At 34.6% G+C, this 21,519-nt stretch overlaps 1 protein-coding gene across 1 annotated transcript in view; it reads left to right on the top strand.

Moving 5' to 3' along the window:
• The first annotated feature begins 5,354 nt into the window (after positions 1 to 5,354).
• Positions 5,355 to 21,519, top strand: part of LOC106909377 (protein unc-13 homolog B-like) — a 32,908-nt gene continuing 16,743 nt past the window's right edge. Inside the window, exons 1-2 of the mRNA XM_088008628.1 lie at positions 5,355 to 5,625; positions 18,624 to 18,653. Coding sequence (XP_087864754.1) covers positions 5,604 to 5,625; positions 18,624 to 18,653 — 52 coding nt within the window. The 5' untranslated portion in view covers positions 5,355 to 5,603. The remainder of the gene's footprint in view (positions 5,626 to 18,623; positions 18,654 to 21,519) is intronic.

Raw genomic sequence — 21,519 nt, 5'->3', positions numbered from 1 at the left:
GCTGCTTAGGGCCCCTACACCACGAGGGAGCCCCCAAGCGCACCAATCTAGCATCATATATCTAGCATCATATATATATATATATATATATATATATATATATATATATATATGCATATATATATATATATATATATATATATATATATATATATATATATATATATATATATATATATATATATATGTATTTATATTTAAAAGAACCAGAGGTGTGTGGACTATTCAAAAATTGTTCTCAAGTAAGAGTATCACTACTTCAACATATTTTTACTCAAGTAAAAGTAAAAAGTAGCCAAGAAATTACTAAAGTAAGAGTAAAAAAGTATTTCGTAAAAAGGCTACTCAAGTACTGAATAACTTATCAAATTATCAATCATTTAATATTTAAAATTACATAATCAGAAAGAAAAAAAATAAAATTAAGTAGAAATGTTGGTATTTGAAGGACATAAATGACAATAATTCATAAAGTAACAAACAAATAAAATAGGCAAACTAAAAAATGTTCCAAATCAGTTTTTTTAATAAAAAAAAAACTTTAACAAAAACTGTGTGTGTCTGTGTCAGGTGAATTTGAGAATTGTGAGTAATCCAGAAAATCCAGAAATTTTACTCATGTAAGAGTAGCAATTACTTTATAAAAAAAAATAAGAAAAAGTAAAAAGAATATCATAGTAAAATACTCCTAAAAGTACTTTTAAAAACATTACTCAAGTAAATGTGCCTGAATAAATGTAACTAGGTGTAAATTCTGTTACACCTAGAAATACTTTTTCTATATTGTTACGCAAATAACAGTTAATCTCTTCCTGTTGATGGCTGCTGTCCCTGTTGGGGATGTATAAGATGTCAAACCTAACTTGTTTACTGTAAATGTATTATTTATCAGCTGATGTTACTTCTGAATAGTTAAAAAATGGCACACTAAATACCACTCTACATTTCAAACTCCAAATTATTTTTTTGTTTGTTTCTCTTGCGAGGTTAAAATCAACAGCCATAATAGCCACTGTTATGATGTAAGCTAATTACAAATTATGCTAATGATAGTAGATATGTTAGACTCATTGATTAGTTTGAGTATCATGTTCTTTGTAAATCAGCTTGACCTCTACTACCAAACATAAAGGAAAAATACATTTAAGGTGGGAATCATATCTGTTTACCTTATCAGCCTTTTTTCTGTTATGTTAAATGAGCCCCATCTAGTGGTCATATTTTTTATTACAATCAAACAGGACGTTTTAGAATGACATTTAGCACATTTAAGCACATTAAATTCATTCAGAAAATAATCAGTTTACTGCTTTGTCATTGAATTAATTGAAATTTACTGATATATTTCACTGCACAATTGAGCTGGCTGCCATCATTTTCATAAAATTAAGTGGACCTCCTCCAATAAATCACCAAAAATAAAGCAAATATGGACACCTGTTCAGATTCCAGAAACTCATTAGATTATGTGAACTAAACTAAGCATAAAATGTGGAAGAAAAATTGTACATCTTTCTGTTCTTTTTCTTCTTCTTTTCATATTTTTTTCTTTCTAGCCCTCCAACCATGCAGCTGTACCTTTATTAAGTTGGCCAAAACTTGACAACTCAGAAAATAAAAGCCAATACATTGACATGTGGTAACTGCATTTCTTGGGTTTTTCTGATTCTTTGTTACAGTGTTGGACACTAATTTGAATTAAGGAAGTATATTCCTGGAAAGGTAAAGTGGTGCTTTATTCATATAGTAACTTTGAAGCATCTGTCAAGTAAAACTGGGTGGTGAGGGAAGTCAACCATCCAAAACCAAAGTTCTGTATGTCTGGTACTTGAATATAATTTTTTTTAAGCATGCGTGAATTTTTGCAGTTTAATAAGAAACAAAGACAAACAAACAAAAAAAAAAACTCATTTTCAAGGTTGTTCTGAAAAGCCCTAAGCACTAACTAGCAAATTGAATACCCCATCATGATACCCCATATCTTGATGGGGTATCAGGGCTACCAGAAAAATTTTGTATTTCATTCTTGTTGGCATGAATAATAAATCCATGTTAAGTACTTTATCTGAAAATCAGTTTTTAGTCAAGTTAAAAAGAAATGACAGTACAAATATCCATAATAAAATAATTGCACCGCCACTTGTTTGATTTTTGACCATCTGTTTACGTACTTAGCATCTTAAACCAGTCATCTGTTGTGGTTTGGATTGTAACGTTGCAAAAGTGAAACTGCTGGAGTGGTTTAATTGGGTTTAATTGAGTTTAACTGGGTAAAGAGAGTGATGGGAGGTTTCAGTTGTAAAAATTTAGTTTGGTTGTGAGTTAGCTGTTTAATGCCCAGAGTGACAACTGCAAAAAGCTAATTTTTTAAGGCTTTAATTTGATAATTCTGGTGAATGTTGTGATAAAATTAAAAATAATCATTATGGATCAACATTTCTACCAATTTTTTTGCTCTTTCCACCTTTTAGCTGGATCACAAAACATCCCACCGTGCTGAATGCGAGGGCCCTACTGGCAACCTAAAGGTAATGCAATTATTAGTATGGGTTTAATATGGATTTAATATCCTAATACTCTCCACATGCATTTTTAGCAGGAGATTTTTTGTACTTGACCAATGAACTCCCTTTTTCTGCCACTAGATGGCAGAATGTGTCCTGTAGGAGTAGCTAAGAGCTGCATTGTTTCTAAATCAACTTGTAATGGATTTATGCTTGCAGAATATAGGTGAAATATACTAATTTCTGGTTTAATTAATTATAAACAACTGATTTTGTACCAAACCAAAGATGATGTAACACTTACTCAAAGGATCCACAAGTTTCACAATAAGTTTTGAATGGAAATATTTAGTTTCTGCTATAATAAACATTTTAATGTACATTCAACATCATTTTACCTGCTCTGGTGTCTTTAACTCTTAGTTTATTAAGAACTATAGCTTCTACGTTTTCTGATCTGGTCTCGTCCGGTGAGATGAGGATAACAGCGGCTGCATGTGCATACAGGATCTCCCCATAATCCCAGTACTACCGACGAGGTAGTTCATTATATAATGTTTATTTCTGTTTTTTTCAGATTAAAAAAAAAAGATCTGTTTACATAACATGAGTGGAAGTTCTGTACTAGAGTCTGATCTTTGGCATCCGTTGCTCAGCTGTATAATCTTACATGGATCCCTCACAGAGTGGATCTGCAAGTAGCTTTTTGTACAAATATACATATATATTGTTCTATTTATGAAAGTAACCAAAATCAAACCTAAAGTACAACAAAGCAATCTTAAACAACTGTAAAAGAATAAATAAATCACATGCTCGTTGTTCAGAGGCTTATTTTATATCTATACCACTATTAAAAAATGTAAATACATTTTAAAATGTTTTAAATACAGCAGTCACATAAGTTATGTGTTGCATTCATGTCTTAGAATATATGAAAAATAAAATATTTCTCATAAGATCAGAAAGGAACATCAGCTAGAAAATGTTGAAGTAACTTTTGTATTTTATGTAAATATTGTATATAATATGACTCAAAATGAGAAGTTGCCCTTATCTGGCAATAGTTGCGCAAATATTTCATTTATTACAAAGAATAAATCATTATATTCAATTAACCTGAGGATGTTATGAGCTTAGATACTTTTTAGATATTTACCTGGTATTTTAAGAACTACAAAAAAATCAATAAAAATTTTACCTCTTCCAAAGATGTCTTTGAATTTTTTCAGTTGTAAAATGTCAAATGTTCAGTTTCTCAGTTTTTACTAAAAGTAACATTTCTTACATAAAATCAGTCTTTCAGTCTTTTAAAAACTTGTTTGAAATAAAATAAAAATTCTCAACAGACATAAAATGAAGCTTTCTTTCTTGAAACACCTGCAGGTTGAACCTGCCTCCATTAGATCCACCTCATGTCAGTCAAGCGTTCAGGATGAAGCAGCTGTGATTGGTTTGTTCACATCTAGTTAAATGCTTAGCAGGTTTCTCAGCTTTATGGAAAGAAGAAAGACATAAACTTGGTTAGTTTGTTGAGTCTTACAGGTATTTCTAAATGTTTGTGTTCCTGACTTTTTCTCAAGCCATGGCAAATATTCAATGGTAGCATTTTTGGGGGCAGTTATTTTCAGACTTAAACATTTCCTTGAATGGTCTATATTTATGGTTTAACCTGATTTATTTCTAGGCTGGTGCTGCTCTGGCTGCTGATCATTGGGGAGCTCCAAGCCAGAACTGAATGTCAGCTTGCTGATTAACATTTGAATTATGAGTTTTGGATTGTCATACACTCTATATCTTGGGCACCGGAGCTTATAACTTATTGCTTGACAGCTTTCCCTCATGATTCTGCTCCTGCTGAGAGCAATGACCCTCATGGCTACCAACTGATTCCCACTTCGCAGTCTGAGGTCCTCAACCATCAAGAAAACTTTCCCCATGTTCCTTTTGTGAATCAAGGTTACAACTCAGGTGCCAAGATATCAGCAGAAACCTCAGTTCCATGTTTCTGGGCACCAAGGGAGAACATTCCCATAAACCCTATGCCTCAGGAACCTAGCAACTATCGGCAATATTAGAGGCCTGAGTCCCACGGAACCAGCCACAGGCCAATTTTCCAAATCAGGCCTTTAACTTCCAGCAGGGGCCCAAACCCCAAGAGTTAATAAACCACTAACAAAGACCCCCAACCCAGAGGTCTCAGGGTCCTTCCTACCAGCAACATTATCTACCCCTGTCTCACTGGCAAGGATGCAAGCAAAACCCCTCTGTAGAGGCACCTATCAGCCACCAAAGACTTCAGGTGCCCAAACCTCAAGGACCAAATCAACCAAATCCTCAGGTCTGGGAACAACACCAGCCTTCTGATAGAATGTTTCATTCTTTGGATCAAAATGAAGGAAGATGAAGAGTTCCACCAGGTATGTTTACAGCATTTATATTTGTCCCCTCGACTGTTTTTTACTGTCTCTTTATGATGAGTTTGCTCTAAACTATGGAAGAAAGAAGACTTGAGACTTTTTTTGTATTTTCATAACCCTTCCAGTAAAGATCAACGATGACTAATGGCCTCAATTTCTTCACACAATTAAAATATTATCTTAAGAAAGTTGGTGGGTTCTGGTTGTAAAACTTCATGTTGAGGGTTACAATTGGTTTTGGTAAAGTATAAATTACCTTTTTGTTCTAGAAAAGATCATCTAAATGGCCAAAGCTTTATATTAAAGACGTCGGTCAATAAAATTTTTCTAAAAGTTGCATGAAACACCTGTTACGAATCGGAATCTCTAAACTCCGACTCCTTACTCCGGTCCGTGAACGCAGCAGCAGAGCCGCCTCGCTGTACCGGATTTCAGCCGGTAGTCTGTCGGTCTCAGCCGGTGACAGTCAACCCTGAAACCCCTCAGGGCTCCGCGGATTGTCCGCGTCACATCATTGCTGCTTCCTTTTTTTATTTTATTGATTTGTGTGATGGCGCGGAAAGTGAGTGAGATTTTCGGCTGGAGTATAAATGACTGCGGAGCAACAGGCAACTGGGTTGGGGAAACTCACTGAGGGTTGCTCGGCTTTGGAGGAACTGTGGCACAGAATCCCGCTGCGATGTCCCTGCTGTGCGTCAGAGGTATGCGCTCTGGTTAGATTTATGTTAAATATTATGCTTGCTATGGTTTGAGAGGGGAAATTGGTGCAAAACTGTAGAAGGAATTATACAGAACTCAAAGCGTAAAGTCTAGTTTTAGTTAATAATCGCCGCGTTTTAAGCAGGAGTGAATTCGACTACATCCAATTGTTTTACAGAAACCTTGAAGTCGATGCCTTCGAGTCTAAATAAGAACATTACAGTAAATCTACTTCATTCGTGTGGAACTTCCTTAAAACTTGAACTTAACTAGAAAAAGTTTTAAACTGGAGAGCAAATTTTAAAGTAACATTTAGCGGGGGAAAAAAATGCAAACTACCACCAAATCATGGTTCAATTATCTCGTCAATCTGAAGTGATTTGAAGTTTAGTACATTTTTCTTAAACGGATTACTACATATATTTTTCTTACAAAATAAATTGGAACCTGTTGAATAGTCAGTGATTTCTTTGCATTTTATTTTAAAATAAACTACCATGCTGACTCTGGTTAGTTGAATATGGAAAAACGGCTTTGGAGGAACTGTCAATTCAAGTATTTTAACTTGAAATGACAGGAAAATAACTTATGAATGAAGGCTGCATGCGACTTCTGCAGCCATTTACAGGAATGCAGCCTTCATTCCAGGTGTGTTGTAGATAAACTTGTCTGATTCATTTTTTTTAGAAAACAAATTATCACTGAAAGTTATCAAATGGATAGGAATTTAAATGTGGTATTTAAGACATGTAAACAAAAATATTGCTTTTTGAAAGTTCTGCCATGTGGATTAGTTTAAAAAAAACAAAATGTAGGTTGTTTTCTTGCTTTTTCTACCAGAACTGGTTTAATAATCACCAGTTCCAGTGATTTTATTTAGTTATTTTTTACCAGAACTGGTAAAACACATGACAAATATGTTTTACTGCACCTTGAGTTGCAGTAAAACATATTTGTTTTACAAACCTGCCCGGATATGGCAGGTTTTCATATGGAGCTTATCAGTGATGCTCAGCAGGAGGAGTAAAAAACAGCGTGTGCATATTTACTGATCAAGTTGGGAATCTGGCCAACACAACCAGATCTGCAGCGTTGGTTCCGCTCTGGATCACTAAACTACGTTCACTTTTTTTTGTCTTACAGCGACGTGTAGTTGATCTTTGAGAGTCTGAACAACACAGATCCGATTTTTTTTCGGATACGACCCAGTCTACTAGGATATAGGTATCTGATACGTATCAAATGTGACCTGAACAGCCAGGGCGCATTCATCCGCGTATTAACGTCTACGTTCATCCGACTTGGAACGTCATTGATACTCGACAAACGTCACTATTCTGCGTCCTGGATTCGCGCAAGCGGAAAGAAAAGAGAAAAACAACCATGGCGGACGGTAATGAGGATTAAGTTGTTAATGTGCTGGCTCCAGTCGGACAACTTTAAAATCGTAAGATATCTTACGATTTTACCGTTTACTTCTGCAAACGGTAAGAACGTCTTTTTTTTCTTTTTTTTTTTTATGACAGTTGGCAAAACACTGGGAGCGCTCGCTACGTGTGACGTTATTTCGCCCTCTACTGCGCATGCGGGACACTTTCGGCTCGTTTGCGATTCACACTGGAGAACACATACATGTCAAGAATATTTGGAAATGTGAACGACCACATCAAAAAATAAATCAGATTTCACAACAAATCCAAAGTGATCAGTAAGGCCTGCAGTGTGAACGTAGCTTTAATTGCTCTCCTGTCGCTCACGTATTGATTTTCACACCATCAAACTATTGTTGCGGCGTGTTGTTTCTCATCTTCGGGCCGTTTTTCCATCACTGAACTCGCTGATGAAGTGTGAGAGATGGAGGGAGTGAAGCACAGCTGGGTTCAGGCGGCTGACTTTATATAAAAAAAGAAGAAAAAAAGTAATTCTTTTTCTTGAGCAGAAATGGAGAGTGTAGTTCTGTTACTGATGAACCCGCAGGGCTTCAGACTGTCACCTGAAATACTGCTGCAGGTTTTCGACTGTCACCTGTCTTCTTTAGGCAGAAAACTAATAATCTTGCTTTAAATTTGCTTATAAGTGGCCAGTAAAGCTAAATGTTTTTCAAGTTAATTAAAAGTTAGATGAAACAAAACCTTTTTTATTTCCTCAATGATTCATTAAATAACCCAAATGAAGTATTACTTCAATAATTTGCTTGGTAAATGCCAGAATATTTAGATTTCTTTTAGATATTTTTCTTATCTTTCTGCAAAATCAAAAGCAGAGCTGTCACTGGATAATAAATTGTCCCAGAAGTTATTGCGATAAACGATATTATTTTGAGACCATTTTCAATTAATATAATGGTAATTGCAAAAGAACATATTCTTAGAGATCAATAATCTTTAAATTCTAATGATCATTTAACACTGGAGCTGGAAGACTCTTTCAATATCCAAAATAAACAAAACAATAAAATGAATTATAAAGTGTCTGTAAACAAAATTGACCTTCAAAAATCTTGTGATCTTGTATCAAACAGTAGGAGTTTGTCCTGTAAAATTTGAGAAACATGATTGACTCTGGAGGCTTACACCACTTTAATTCCCTTTTATATTTGAGTAAATAACAATTGTGGTGATTCTAGTGAAAATAAATCTGGCAGAGCCGTGATGCCATATGTCCCTCCTGGTGCTCTAACAGTTAGCGATACAGTTGCTGCTCATTAGCTCATTCTGATTAGCACTTGAGCCAGATGCTAATGACAATATGACCATGTTTGCTGTGACATGTGAACAGCAGCTGCAGAAAAACTTCACACTATACTGTGTTGATGTAAAGACATGCATTTAAAAAAATGCCTTATTTTTTTTAAACAGAAAAAATGAGGTGATTGTACCATTAATGAAGGTGTCCAGATTGTTGCCATGTTTAAAATGAGAAATTCTGAAGTTATTTTTTGCCACCTCTGCAGGATTCTGTAATTGTGAATAGCTTGTAAACAGCCTGATTTATCTGCCATAATTTCTACTATAGCTACATGCAAACTTATTTACTCTTCAGTTCTTGCTGAAACATTCTTGTAAGACAATTTTCTTTATCATCCTGACCAAGCTGCTGGAGATTTTCTGAGTTTTCTTAACTATGATCTCCAGATAATGTTCAGAGAGATAATTCAGCAGGAGTTTCATACATCCGGACAGGTAGAGTTGTTCTGCCTGACTAAAGCTAGTTTCACTTCATTCTGGGAAAAGCAGAGGAACAGGCGGGGCGACATTTTAAAAACGCTTTCCTCATTCCTGGCTTTGTCGAGGAAGAGAAAAACCTGCACGTTTTCTGACATTTCATCCACACTATTTCTGGAAGGCAATTATCAGCTGAGTAAATGCAAACAGTAATGGGATTACATCATACTTTGTTGAATCAGGCTGCTGTGACGATTTGGATTAGAGGAAATTATTTTTGCAGTAAGCAGAGGTGGACAGAGAAACCAAAAACTGTACTCAAGTAAGAGTAGCACTACTTCAACATATTTTTACTCAAGTTAAAGTAAAGTATCTGTCCAAGAAGCTTCTCAAGTAAGAGTAAAGTATTCAATACTTTAATATTTAAAAATTATATCATGACAGACCAAAATATAAAGTTAAGTGGATTTTTTTTTTTAAAGAAAATGACAATTTATATAAGTAACAAAATAAAACCAGGCAAAAGAAAATTTTTCCAAATCAGTTTTTTTTTTCAGTAAAAAATGTATAAAACTTTAACAAAAAACTGCAGGTGTGTGTCTGTTGGTAGAACAGTGGGTAGAAAATCCAGAAATTTCACTCAAGAGCAGCAATACTTCATAATAAAATTACTAAGTTAAAAGTAAAAAGTTCAGCGTAGTAAAAATACTCCTAAAAGTTTTTCTTTTTTCAAAAAGTTACTCAGGTAAATTGAGTAAATGTAACTAGTTACTGCCCAACTGTCTGTAAAGCGTGGCGATTGTTGCCAGAGGTGGGTGCAGCTCTCAAAAAATGTACTGCAGAAGTGCTACTAGATGCTTCCTTTGCAATAAATGATCAGACATATGCTAAATGAACTTTCATATATAAAAAGAGCTTAAATAAAGAAAAATCTGCACAATAGGGCATTTTTAAAATCTGATCAGAATAATTGATTAATCGTTAGAATAACTGATTAATCGTTAGAATAATCGATAGTTGCAGCTGTAAAATGAGTCAGAAATGTGGGCCAGCAGTAGGTGAGAACAGACCGGGTCATTCAGCACGGTGGACTGGATCGGCAGAGAGAGCAGTAAAGCTTCAGCGGCCCGTTCTGGAATCAGGGGGATGGGAACCGAGGGGAAGTAATCCCCAGGCCATCTGCTGCTCTCACTGTCCTCTCTCTGTCATATGGGAATGTGGACTTCATGTCCCTGCACTCTTTATTTTACTTCCTGTATGAAGCTCCTTCTGTTTTTGACTCGCTGTATGAATGATCTTCTGCCCTGGATGCTTGGAGTATAACTTCAGGACATTTTCTGTAATTGTTTAAGACAGGAGTGTCAAACTCTTTTTCATTTCTAGATCATGGCAGTCCTGCTAGAATGAATTGGTAAACCCATTAACAAACTTAAAATATTAATAAATATCTATGTATGCATCATTGTAGGTAGAAAATAAAGGTAGTAAATTTCATCGAAAAACTCAGAAATTTTGAGATTAATTAATTTTCTAGAAAAACTTCTGTTTCAAAAGTATAAAAACATCTACTTTTTGAAGAGAATTTCCAAAAGTCAGAATCTTTCAACTTTTGAAACTCAGAAATTTCCAAGTTTTTTCTTGGATTTTTCAGATTAATCTAGTAAAATCAGTCAGTAATGTTGGCCAGCAGTAGGTGCTGGCCCACTCCTTTGCTACTCTTCAGTAGCAAAGGAGTGTTTTTCTAGCAATTTTTGGCTTTTCTAGTGCAGACATTTTCATTTTCTAGAATATTTCTTAGATTTTTTTAATGCAATACTTTTTTACTTTTGGAGCTCAGAAATTTCTGAGTTCTTGCTAGAAGATTTCTTGTATTAATCTCAAAACGTCTGAATTCCTTTGGTAGAAATGGACTCTTCCTTTTTTCTTCTAACTACAGTGGCCTTACCAGGAACTGATCTATGATATGCAACCATAGACCAGTTCCTGTTGGACTTTTGAATTTTTTTAAATATTTATTTAAATCAAAATCACTGATTTGTGGAGCAACTTTAGAAATATTTGCAATCAATTTTGGAATATTTGTGCTCACATGTGGTTTTGTTTTATTTATATTTGTTTCTCACTGTTTATTCAATGTCACATGCTGTTTTATTTTAATTATGTAAAGCACTTTGAAATGCCTTGCTGCTGAAATGTGCTATACAAATAAAATTTGATTTGTCCTGGTGTGTTTCTTGCTGCTTAATTGGCAGTGCTTCCAGGGAAACTTAAAGGAGACACTTCTGCTTGTGCCACTGACATGAAAACCTTAAATAGCCTGAAGTCTGAGGCAATAATCCAAGTAAAGCAGATAGAAACACTTAATGGGCAGAAGTAAACTTTCAGTAGCATCAGCCACAGCTACTAATCTCTAATCAGTAAATAGAGTAATACACCCTCACAAAGATCAATAAACTTTAAATTCTAATGAACATTTAACAGTGGAAACTGGAAGACATTTAAATATTCCAAATAAACAACTAAAATAAATTAAGTCTCTGTAATTGTCCTTCAAAAAAAGGACTATTGATACCAAGAAATTTGACAGGTATGTGATATCTGTGAAAAAATTACTACTTTTATCATCTTTATTGGTTCAATATCCAAACTGCTTTATTATTTTAATCGTAAACGTACTGAAGTGCCAAAAATTAGAAAATACTACCAAAAAGGAAGAATCCAAAGGCTATTTTGTAATTTTGTGGCTTAATATGCCGACGTAAAATTAACTGACAAACAAGAAGTGCAATCAACATTTTCTCTTCTGACTTCACTGTATTTTCCCATGAATTATTTTCTAAGCTGAAATCAGATTTTTTTTAAAGGACCTCTCTGCTGCCACGCAGCGAGCAGCTGCTAAGTTGTGTGTAAAACCCTGAATGTAGCGTATCCAACATGTTCTGAGCTGTCGGTAGATGTATTTCAGCAGGTCTGCGGGGTTATTTATGATCTAATGGAAGTGAAAGGGTGTTAATTTCATGGCCAACAGGTTTCCAACCTGTACGCTCTCAAAGCCACCGGGCTAAAGCTAAAAATAGACCCGCAGTCTGGCTCCTTGTAATGACACAGTCTACTCCTGCCGGCCTGCTGCTGCTGCTGTTCAGCAGATTTTATCAGACATTGCAACACACTGGGGATCTCCTAACCCACGTTTCAGGCCACTCACATCTATTTAAATTGCAGGTGCTTGAAAGCCTTTCATGTAGGTGTTTTCCGGGTTTGGAAAGTGCTGGATTTTTGTATAAAATCCTTGAAAGTACTTGATATTCAAACTGCAGTTTTGATCTACAGCCTAAATGTGGAAAACATTATTTACTGTTGAAACCAAATATTCTTATAGATCTAATAAAAAGACAAATATTTTTCTCACTGCTTGAAGTTAAATCAGACTAAAATTGTCTTGATAAAAGTCAGAAAAATTTGAACATTTTTTATTTTTTTTGCCTTTTATTTTGTGTTTAAGCATTTAATTTGAATAGGAAGGTAATTTACCTTAACATGATTTGTTTGGATTGTTTCAAAGTATTAAATATTTATTATTCCTTATGACTCAGTCACTTATTGATCAATTTAATTGAAATACAGGTTGGCTTATATTTTATACGTTTTGGGTGTGAAATGATTAAAACGTAAAATTTTGTTATATTTTAATTCAGCTGTAGAATGTAGAGTATTATCACAAGACATTGTAAATAACAGTAATAAATTATATCCAATAATAGTGAATTGAAACACTTTTTTTAGTTAATTTGTAGTGTTTTTCTTTCCAAATGTGGTGCTGAAAAAGTTTGAAAACTTACCTTGAAAATGTTTGAATTTCAATGTCGGAAAAGTTATACCAACCTCTTGAGCTGATTGTTCTCATTTTTTCCTTTCACTTCACAACATTTATTTTTATTTTTCAGCAGTTATGACATGAAACTGCTGCTGCACAAGTTACTCAACAAGTTGTTGCTAAGAAACCTCTGGGTTTTGTGGATTTTGGAGCAGAGACTCCCAGAACCTGAAACCAAAGATAAAAGCTACACTTTGCAGTCAACAAAGGTCGAACTGGTTTGAATGAATGACCGTTTGTAAATGAGGATTACAACTAAACAATTTTTTTGCCTTCTTCCTGTGTTTAATTTTCCCCAATGTTGTATAAAAATGCGATATTTTCATTAAAATAGATCATACGAAGTAGATTTCACTCTTTGATCAGGGAGGGCGAGTCCCACAGAACAAGCAGGTGTATTGTTTCTCTGTGTGTTTGTGGCCTGAAATGTTTTTAATTCACCACTCAGAGGTCTGTTCTTCCTTTGAGCTTCAAAGCTCCACTTTCACATCCCTGTTAGGAGATCAAACCAGAGCCACCTCTCCTGCCTGAGTGCTCACGCTCTCAGCAGCAGGATGACTAAGGGGGAAACTCTGCAGAGAAAATTATATCTGTAATGTTTTTTTTATTTGCATTATTGTTCTAGCCTCATTATTTCTTCAAAGTCCAACAGAAATCAGTTTTTATTTATTGCTTTTGATGTAGATAACATTTGTTCCTTTGTTATTGCACTTTTAGACAGAAGTGCACTGCTTAGTGCGACTGGCACACAACTCAAAGCAATTGACCCTAGTATGTTTTTGAGTAAAAGTCACTGGATGATTGTGATTTTACTTTCTATAAAATCAAAGTGAACTCCATCGACACCACAGTGATAGTCAAAATAAGACAGGACAATAAACCAACAACAATATATATTGAAATAGACATGTGATCAGTATCCATAAATAAAACATCTGATAGAAATATATAGAATATTCTCTGAACTTTGTTCCAGATCCCCACAGCATTCTGGGAGATGTAGATAACTGCTCAACCTCTCAGCTAGCTAAGAAAAGTTGGTGGCATCAACTAACTGGCTCACTCTTTGGTTACCTAGCAACAACCTGCTGGGTAATAAGCAGTTTGAAGTCCCTCCCCTCAAACTTTGGTTACCTAGCAACATCCTGTTGAGTAACTGGTGCAGCAGCAGTTTCAAGTTTATCAGAACTGCTTAAAAATAAAAAGTGAAAACTGGATAAAACAGGAAAGTTTGGCAGAATTTCAGATATTTAAAACAGAAACTAATTGATAATTATTGATATCGACTGATATAAAATGCTTATAATGTGATACGTTTTTCAACCTTAAGTTAAACTTTTCAGATAAACACAGAACCTGTGTTTGAAAAAGAAAAAAACCTTACATGTTGTTTATTGAAACTGTTGGTCAAAAAAAATTGACCATGATTTGCAACATAAATACCAGAAAAATGTTCAGCGTTTGCAATCAAAGCTGCGATTCTTGTCCATTTGCTGTTTTCAGACAATACAGATGTGAGTGTGACATAACAATTCCCGTGCAGGGGAGCTTGTGAGCAGCAGCTTTAATCCGTCGTCACGTGAACATCACTCTGTTTTCCACTAATAGCAACAATAGCTTGTCGTCTCAAAACCTCCCTAATTGGGAAAAGCATTTTAACAGCTTTTGATCATGCACAATGCTTCCTGCGCTTCATTTCATTAAAAAAAGAGGAAAGGTTTAAATTTGAGTAATTTTTATATATTTTTTTGTAATTCATCCCCTGGCACAATGCAGCCGGGTCCGCTAGGTTTCAGCCCTGCTTAAGGCATTAGCTCAGAGCGATTATCCCACCGTCACCAGCAGCACACATCCTCTCATACAATCACTCCAGCTGACACGTGTCTGACATCTGCCCCGCTTTCTGCCTCCCCGTCGCCGGGACCAGCAGGGATTCAGACCTCCATACGCACAGAGATGTGTGTCATAATGTAGCTGTACTGCATTATTTCTGGCTGACATACTTTTATGTTGACATCTTGTTTCAGTTCTATTTGGGAAAATTGGTCAAGTCTCTGCCTTTCTGGATCTTTTCTGCTTTTTGAGAGTAACTAAGCCTGAAAGCAGCATTTTTGTTGTTGTTAACTGTATAAATTGGTCCTAAAAGCAACTTTGTTGTATGTAACTTTTATAAAGAATATATTTTTTTACATATCTGTTGAAATGTAACTCTGTCATTACAGTATGGTATGAGACAAATAATCTGAAAAAATCAAACTCCTTTGCCTTCTCCCAGCATTAACTAGAAACAACCAATCAGAACCAGGAGGCGGGTCTTAGCACTGTCAATCACCTTCCCTCTTGAATGTTAAGGCTAGTTAGCATAGCCACCAATGATGGTGGATAAGCAGCTTTTTTGTAACAATGAATTATTTCTCCGCCATTTGCACATTTAGGAACAAATACACGAGATTGACTGATGGCGCTAAGCCCCACGTCCTGGCTGTGATTGGCTGATTCATCTTTTTTTTTTTTTTTTGAGTTGCGTTACCATTAATTTTGATCAGAATTATTCCAGAATCTTTATTCCAGAATGTTCTGGGTCAGTGTCTTGTGCTTTAACTGTCCAGCTGCTAATTTCAGGTGAAAATACAGAATTTATAAAACAATAAAGCAGCCCAACAGCATGATGCTGCCACCACCATGCCTGGCATCTGATACAGCGTTTGCTGCAAAATGCACAAATTCTCTCTGCATTTTGTCAACTAAACATGAATGGGGGATGTTTACATATTTAATTATAAATAAAAAAAACATTTAAGTGCGGTTTATAAAAAAAAGTAAAAAAAAACAACAATTTGGGTTTAAGATTACCGTTTAAGCATCTTGTAAATAGATCCCAACTAAAATAAAATGAGAGAAGAAATCTACTCAGTCAGTGAAACTACTCTCTATTTGACCAAAAACATTTAATTGTCTCCTTGGGATCAATAACACAATTCACACGACAATTATCTACAAATGTAAACTGCCCTTGGCTTGGAGATGTAAGCTATTTTGATAGCTTAAAGGGCTAATTACACGTCTGCTGCTATTAATGCAGCGTGTGTATCCACTTATCCCGTCTTTAGTGGCCGCTCGCTTTACCGTCGGGTTATTTTGGATTCGCTGTGACACTCATTTCATTTGCAGGAAAGTTGATTGGGCTTTCTGCAGCAGGAGTACTGCACAAGAAGATGTGGATGAGTTCAAGGGGAAATGTTTCTGATGTCATAAAACTGCAAAAAAAACAAACAAACAAGGAGTTCAAAGAGTCAGAACTCTTTATTTTGTACTAAAATATTAAAATTTTTATTTGTTTTGATATTTTACAGCTTGTTTATTTGACAGCTGTATAATTAAAAAAACAATAATAATACATACATAAATTTTTTGCACTTTTTTGGACTCAGACGCTTTACAAGAGAATTAAATAAATAACATATCTATTTATATGTTGTATGTATGTTGTTATTGATTTATCAATAATATTTATTGCACATCCAAAAAAGCATGAAAAAGTTTGATGTATTATATTTTTATTACAATTATAATAATTAAAAATTATGCAGCTGTCAAATTCAGTGGAAAAATAAGCGAAACAAATTAAACATGTATTAGAATTATTATAATTTTTATTTCATGTTATATATTTATTTTCTGTTGGGAATTTCATGACATTTAACATTTCCCACATGTCAGTAGCTGCATGGCGAAGATTTTAACATTTCAACAGTTAATATTTGGGATGTTTATGATTGATTCACCCTTTAATTAAATTGCATTAACACATTGTACTTTATGTTAATTTATTCAGGGTTAACAATAGTTGACAAATACACATTTTTTGTTTGTTTTAAATAAGAATGCAGATACAGATTTAGTAGATTGAACTGTGTGAAGGCTCTTTCTCGCTCGCTTGGTGAAAGCCCAGCCCTTCAGGTTTTGGCTGAGCGCCGTTGGCACGCCACCAATCAGGTCGCCATCAGGTTTTCAGTGACGCTTTGCAGGACCTGGCACTAGTGACACACAAGGCGCTTTGTGCCGACAGTCTGACAGACATGACCTGATAACAGTCTTTCTGTTGAGCTCTCAGCGTTTTATTTTACTTTATTGAGCAGATTTATAGGGCTGGACGATACGGCTGGAAAACGTATCACGATATCAGCATATCAATCTAACTATATCTGAAATACTGCCATAGTTTTCGCTCCATGTTACTGTTCAGTTAAACTGTTAACAGTGGCGGAACCTTAAGTTGCTCCACAGGTTGTTGCTAGGTAACCAGAGAATGAATGAGTTGCTAGGTAACCAAAGAGTGAGTTAGTTGATTCCACCTTTAATAACCAGAAACATGTAAAAAGATTAACTCTATTACCTTTATCTCTGTTAGCAGATCCCCTGCTTTTCTTTTAGCTGTTACAGACCCATCATTATATATTTGAATGTGTTTTTGACACTTTTGTTAAGAAAATTGTATATAATAAAAGGTACATTGTTTTATTTTATGTGTAAATTTATTTAATTTTTGTTTTTTACTTTATTTATTCTAGTTTGTAGATTGCAAGACCTTAACACCGGTATGTCTATAAACATAGTATTTACAACCTCAAGGCAATTTGCTGTGATTTGGAGACATTATCAGCTAATTTAAGGATGCATTCCATCGTCTGTATGAAAATCGTCTCATACATTTGTTTTAAGGACTGGATGATCTATAGGTTTTTATTTCAGTTAAATGAGGTTCTTATTGTGGCCAAAGACAACATTGTTTTTAAACATGTCTCTAACTTGTGGCATTTGGGTTTAAATTTTAAATTAAGGCATAATTTAACGTTCAATGTGTCTGAGTGACGTAGTAATTATTTATCTTTCTATTTGTCTTGCTCACATATTTTAAGACATAATCAGTAGCTTGCACAAGTAGAATAATGTAATGTATTTTGCATAATCTAAATAGAAAGCTGCAGGTCTTTTGTCTGAAAAGTTCTCTGATTGCTGAATTTGATTGAAGTGTTTTGATGATTAGCATTAAGATCAATTGTTTTTCTTTGCTACGTAGCAATCTATCCATTTGTTCACATATATATTTCTATATTTTCAGGTGAAATGATGCATTCACTCTCTTGAAAGTCTTGTTTTATCTTGTGGCATGATTAATCTTGACTAGTTTTTAATCAGCTCCTTTTGTCTGTAAGAACAATTTATCATTGTTTCTATTTCTCATTGTGTTTCTCTTCTAGTAATAGAGAAAACTTTAAAATTAATTATTTTTTCATCTTTTTGCTGACTTTATGGAAGATGATTATAGGAATTAGGCTTTTGTAAACTGTTTTTTTACATTGTGGATCAGCAACTTAATTGATAACACTGAGTCAGAGTTGCTATTTTGATGATATGCAACATAAATGTTTATTTATATGTATTTTTCACTTTTTATGGCAAGTTTTACAATAAAAGCAAACAATAATGAAATGTTATGGTAACTAAACTAGTGGAACTTAAATATTAACTTTAATTTAATAAAAAATAGAGGAACAGACAACAACGAAAACGGCTAACTGTCAAGTGTTAGCTGTTAGCGCTAACAGTATTAGCTTAAGTGTTAGATTAGCAAAAAAGATGGCTGAAGAGCTTGACTGATATTATTTGTATTATTTATTTTATTTTTTAACTATATAGTAGAATCACTGGGAGAATGCTTACTCCAGTCCCTTTAATTTTCTTTATTAAATAAATTAATTTATGAACATTTAGTGAGGCAACATTTATCAAAACAAATTCTGTTTTATTTTATTAGACTACATAAAAATTCAAAGACATTTGCAATAAAATTTTTTACAAGTGTGAAATATTCCAAAGATAAATATTTCTGAAAACTGTCAAATAAGTATGTTTTCTTTTTGACACATTGACTAACTCAATGTTTCTTCTCCTTTTTCAGTAAAGAAAGCCAAACTTCATGGGCCGCCAGGTAAGAACCCATTCAAATTTTCTCCTTTATTCACATGCGTGAGTAAACGCATTACCTTTATAGGAAGCCTCAAACTACCGCAGGATTGGACATTAGATGCATACATTCACAGGCTATTTTACAAAACTGCCTCAATTCAAAGAGTTACGACGTTTTCAGAAACACTCTTCAAAAGTTTTGGTCTATATTTACCTAATGGCATGATGCAGTGGAAAAAGAACTGTGCTATAAAGACAATCCAATGAAAAGTGGGATTTCAGACAATTTCTGGCACATTAAAATGCTGAAGATCTTAAGATTTAGGGAAATTCTGTTTACAGATACTTCATAATCAACTATATTTCTATTGTGTGTGTTTTTTATTTCCATTTTATCGGGTTTAGTTTTATTTTGAATATTTAAAAAATCTTCCAGTTCCAGTGTTAAGTGATTGCTACAAAATTATGTATTACTTTATAAAGTTCTCAAAACAACATGGCAATAATTACTGGGAGAATGTATCTTGCATCAAAATTTGCTAGTGACAAAACTGTCTTTATAACTATACCTAAGATTATGTTTTAGTTCTGCACTGTGTTGACGTTCAGCAAACATGTTATTCTGGCACAAACTGTGACCTTTTGTGATTCAATAATATAATGTCTAATGTCTACTTATTGCATTATATATATTCTAGACCTAGCTTTCAACGAGAAATCGAAGTCCAGCTGTGTCACAGTTGGACTTCCAACCAGCCAAAGTGTTAGTCATGTTATGCAATCTGCTTTTCTCCCAATGAAGTCCATTTTTACTATTACTGTGAGCCATGTAAGAAGCATGACGTTAATTCAAACTGTTTTAAGAGGAGATGCAAGAATGGTCCCCTCTTCCCAGCCACTTTACGTCTTAAACGTCTCTTTAGGCTGCAGCTGTTTGTCCCTTCCACTTCTCTGCAGGCGGTGATGAGGGGAGAACAACAGGAATGAGTGGGAGAATAAGAAATCAAGCTGTAGGAGGAGGGAAGGAAAATCAATAGATCATCACAGACAAAGGGCCACCTGCTAGCCTGAGATGACAATGTGCCATTCATTTACAGAGAAAAATCTTTCAAGCTCTTTAGGAGACAAACAGCACAGAGATGAGCAGTTTTAAGGAGAGGAAATAAGGACATGTCATATCTTTATTATTTAATGGAAAAGCTGCGTGCAATTTGACATTTAAAAATAAATTAGCTTAACGACAATTTAGGAAAAACTTGTTTTGGCACTAGGATGAGCTAATATTGAAATTGCTTTATTTTGCAAAGCTGCAATGGAAACACTTTTTTTCACATCAAACAGGTGACATGATCATCAACAGGATGTTACTACTGGCAGAAACTACAAAGCAGATGACGACAGGAAGTGGTTGGGGGATGATGGCACAGATTATTTGGAATTACTTACTACATGAACAAACTTATTCACATGTGAAAAATACATTACATCCATTAGTGGTAAAATATACAGAGTTTTTTGCACATTTATAATGGAAATTCTGATACTGATGCTGAAAAATTGACTTATTTTTAAGTGAACAAACATTCACATGTGATTTTAATTTTGTTTCTTATTTAATGGTAATCCTGCAATTGCAAAATTGTGATTTTTCAATATTAGCAGAAAAAAGACGTTTTGCGCATGTTTGTAATAAAAACGCAGCTACTGATGCTGAAAAGTGGACCTGAATGATTCAAAATGCAGAAGTTTGTGCAGAAAAAAAACATTATTTTGTATAGATTAAAATAATTTGGTGTTTGCTTTTACAGCAACTGGAACAAGAAACTTATTTTTATACTTTTCCATGTTGGCCATCTTTGCACCATGATTCACTCTTTCAGAGTGAGGATAATGAGCTGCGTCTGAGTGGGGTCAAGGGTCATCAAATACACTGAGAGGTAAAATTGACTGAAACACCTGAGTGTTTTTAAGTCAGCCTTAGTTTTTATAAATCGACAGCTATCCAGACATAATGGGGAAACTTCAGTTCTCTGAAAACTTGACCTATTTACAGGATCTGTGTTTCCTTGGGGCTGCGGTGTCCGGCGATGTGACCGATAAATGTTTTACCCAGGATGCCGCTCTGTCAGGTGACACAGTTATTCGTTTCAGGTCAAGGAAAAATTTGTTGGTTTTGTCCCGCTCTAATGCCCCAGTTTGGAAACATGCTCTGATTTATGCCTAATGGTAAGAAGCGATGGATTTATTTCCAGAGGGAACTGGCTGCTGTCCCAGGACATTTCCGAAACCTGATTGGTTTATATGTCACTTTATTATCCAGATTTTAAAGTATTTCCTCCACTTTTGGGTTACAGTGACAAGACTATGTATTTTACTAGGTATTTAATGTGATTAACCATCACAAAATAGTGAATAAAAGTGAGCAGAAAGGGCAAAAAGACTCATTAAAGTTTAGAGCAATTTTGTTTAGAGGCTTCATAATCCATTTAATTTAAGATTTCTATTGTGTGTGGTTCTTATTTCCGTTTTATTGTTTTTTGTTGGGTTTTATTTTGAATATTTAGAATATCTTTCAGTTAAAGTTTATTGGGCTAAGAGGGAAAAGTTGCATTATTATGCCATTGTCGATATTTTACTTGAAAATGGTCAACATTATCAATTATTGCAATAGTTATTGGGAGAATTCACTGTCATCCAAAATTCAGTATTGTAACAAGCCTAGGTTCTACGAAGACTTATTTTTCTAAAATCCTGGTTAAGGTTTCAGTGAAGTTTCCATACAATCCTTATAGACTTGAAGTTTTTCCTTTTGAGACCAAGTGTAAAGTGACAATAGATTGGATTTGTTAGGGATTTCTCTTAAGCTAATAAGATAAATCCTAAATATC

The sequence above is a fragment of the Poecilia mexicana genome, unplaced genomic scaffold (genome assembly GCF_051168715.1).
Source record: "Poecilia mexicana isolate PSO_F unplaced genomic scaffold, ASM5116871v1 scaffold_9, whole genome shotgun sequence".
NCBI lineage: Eukaryota > Metazoa > Chordata > Actinopteri > Cyprinodontiformes > Poeciliidae > Poecilia > Poecilia mexicana.
Note: the sequence above shows the minus strand (reverse complement) of the source record. Positions and strands in the feature narration are given on the sequence as shown.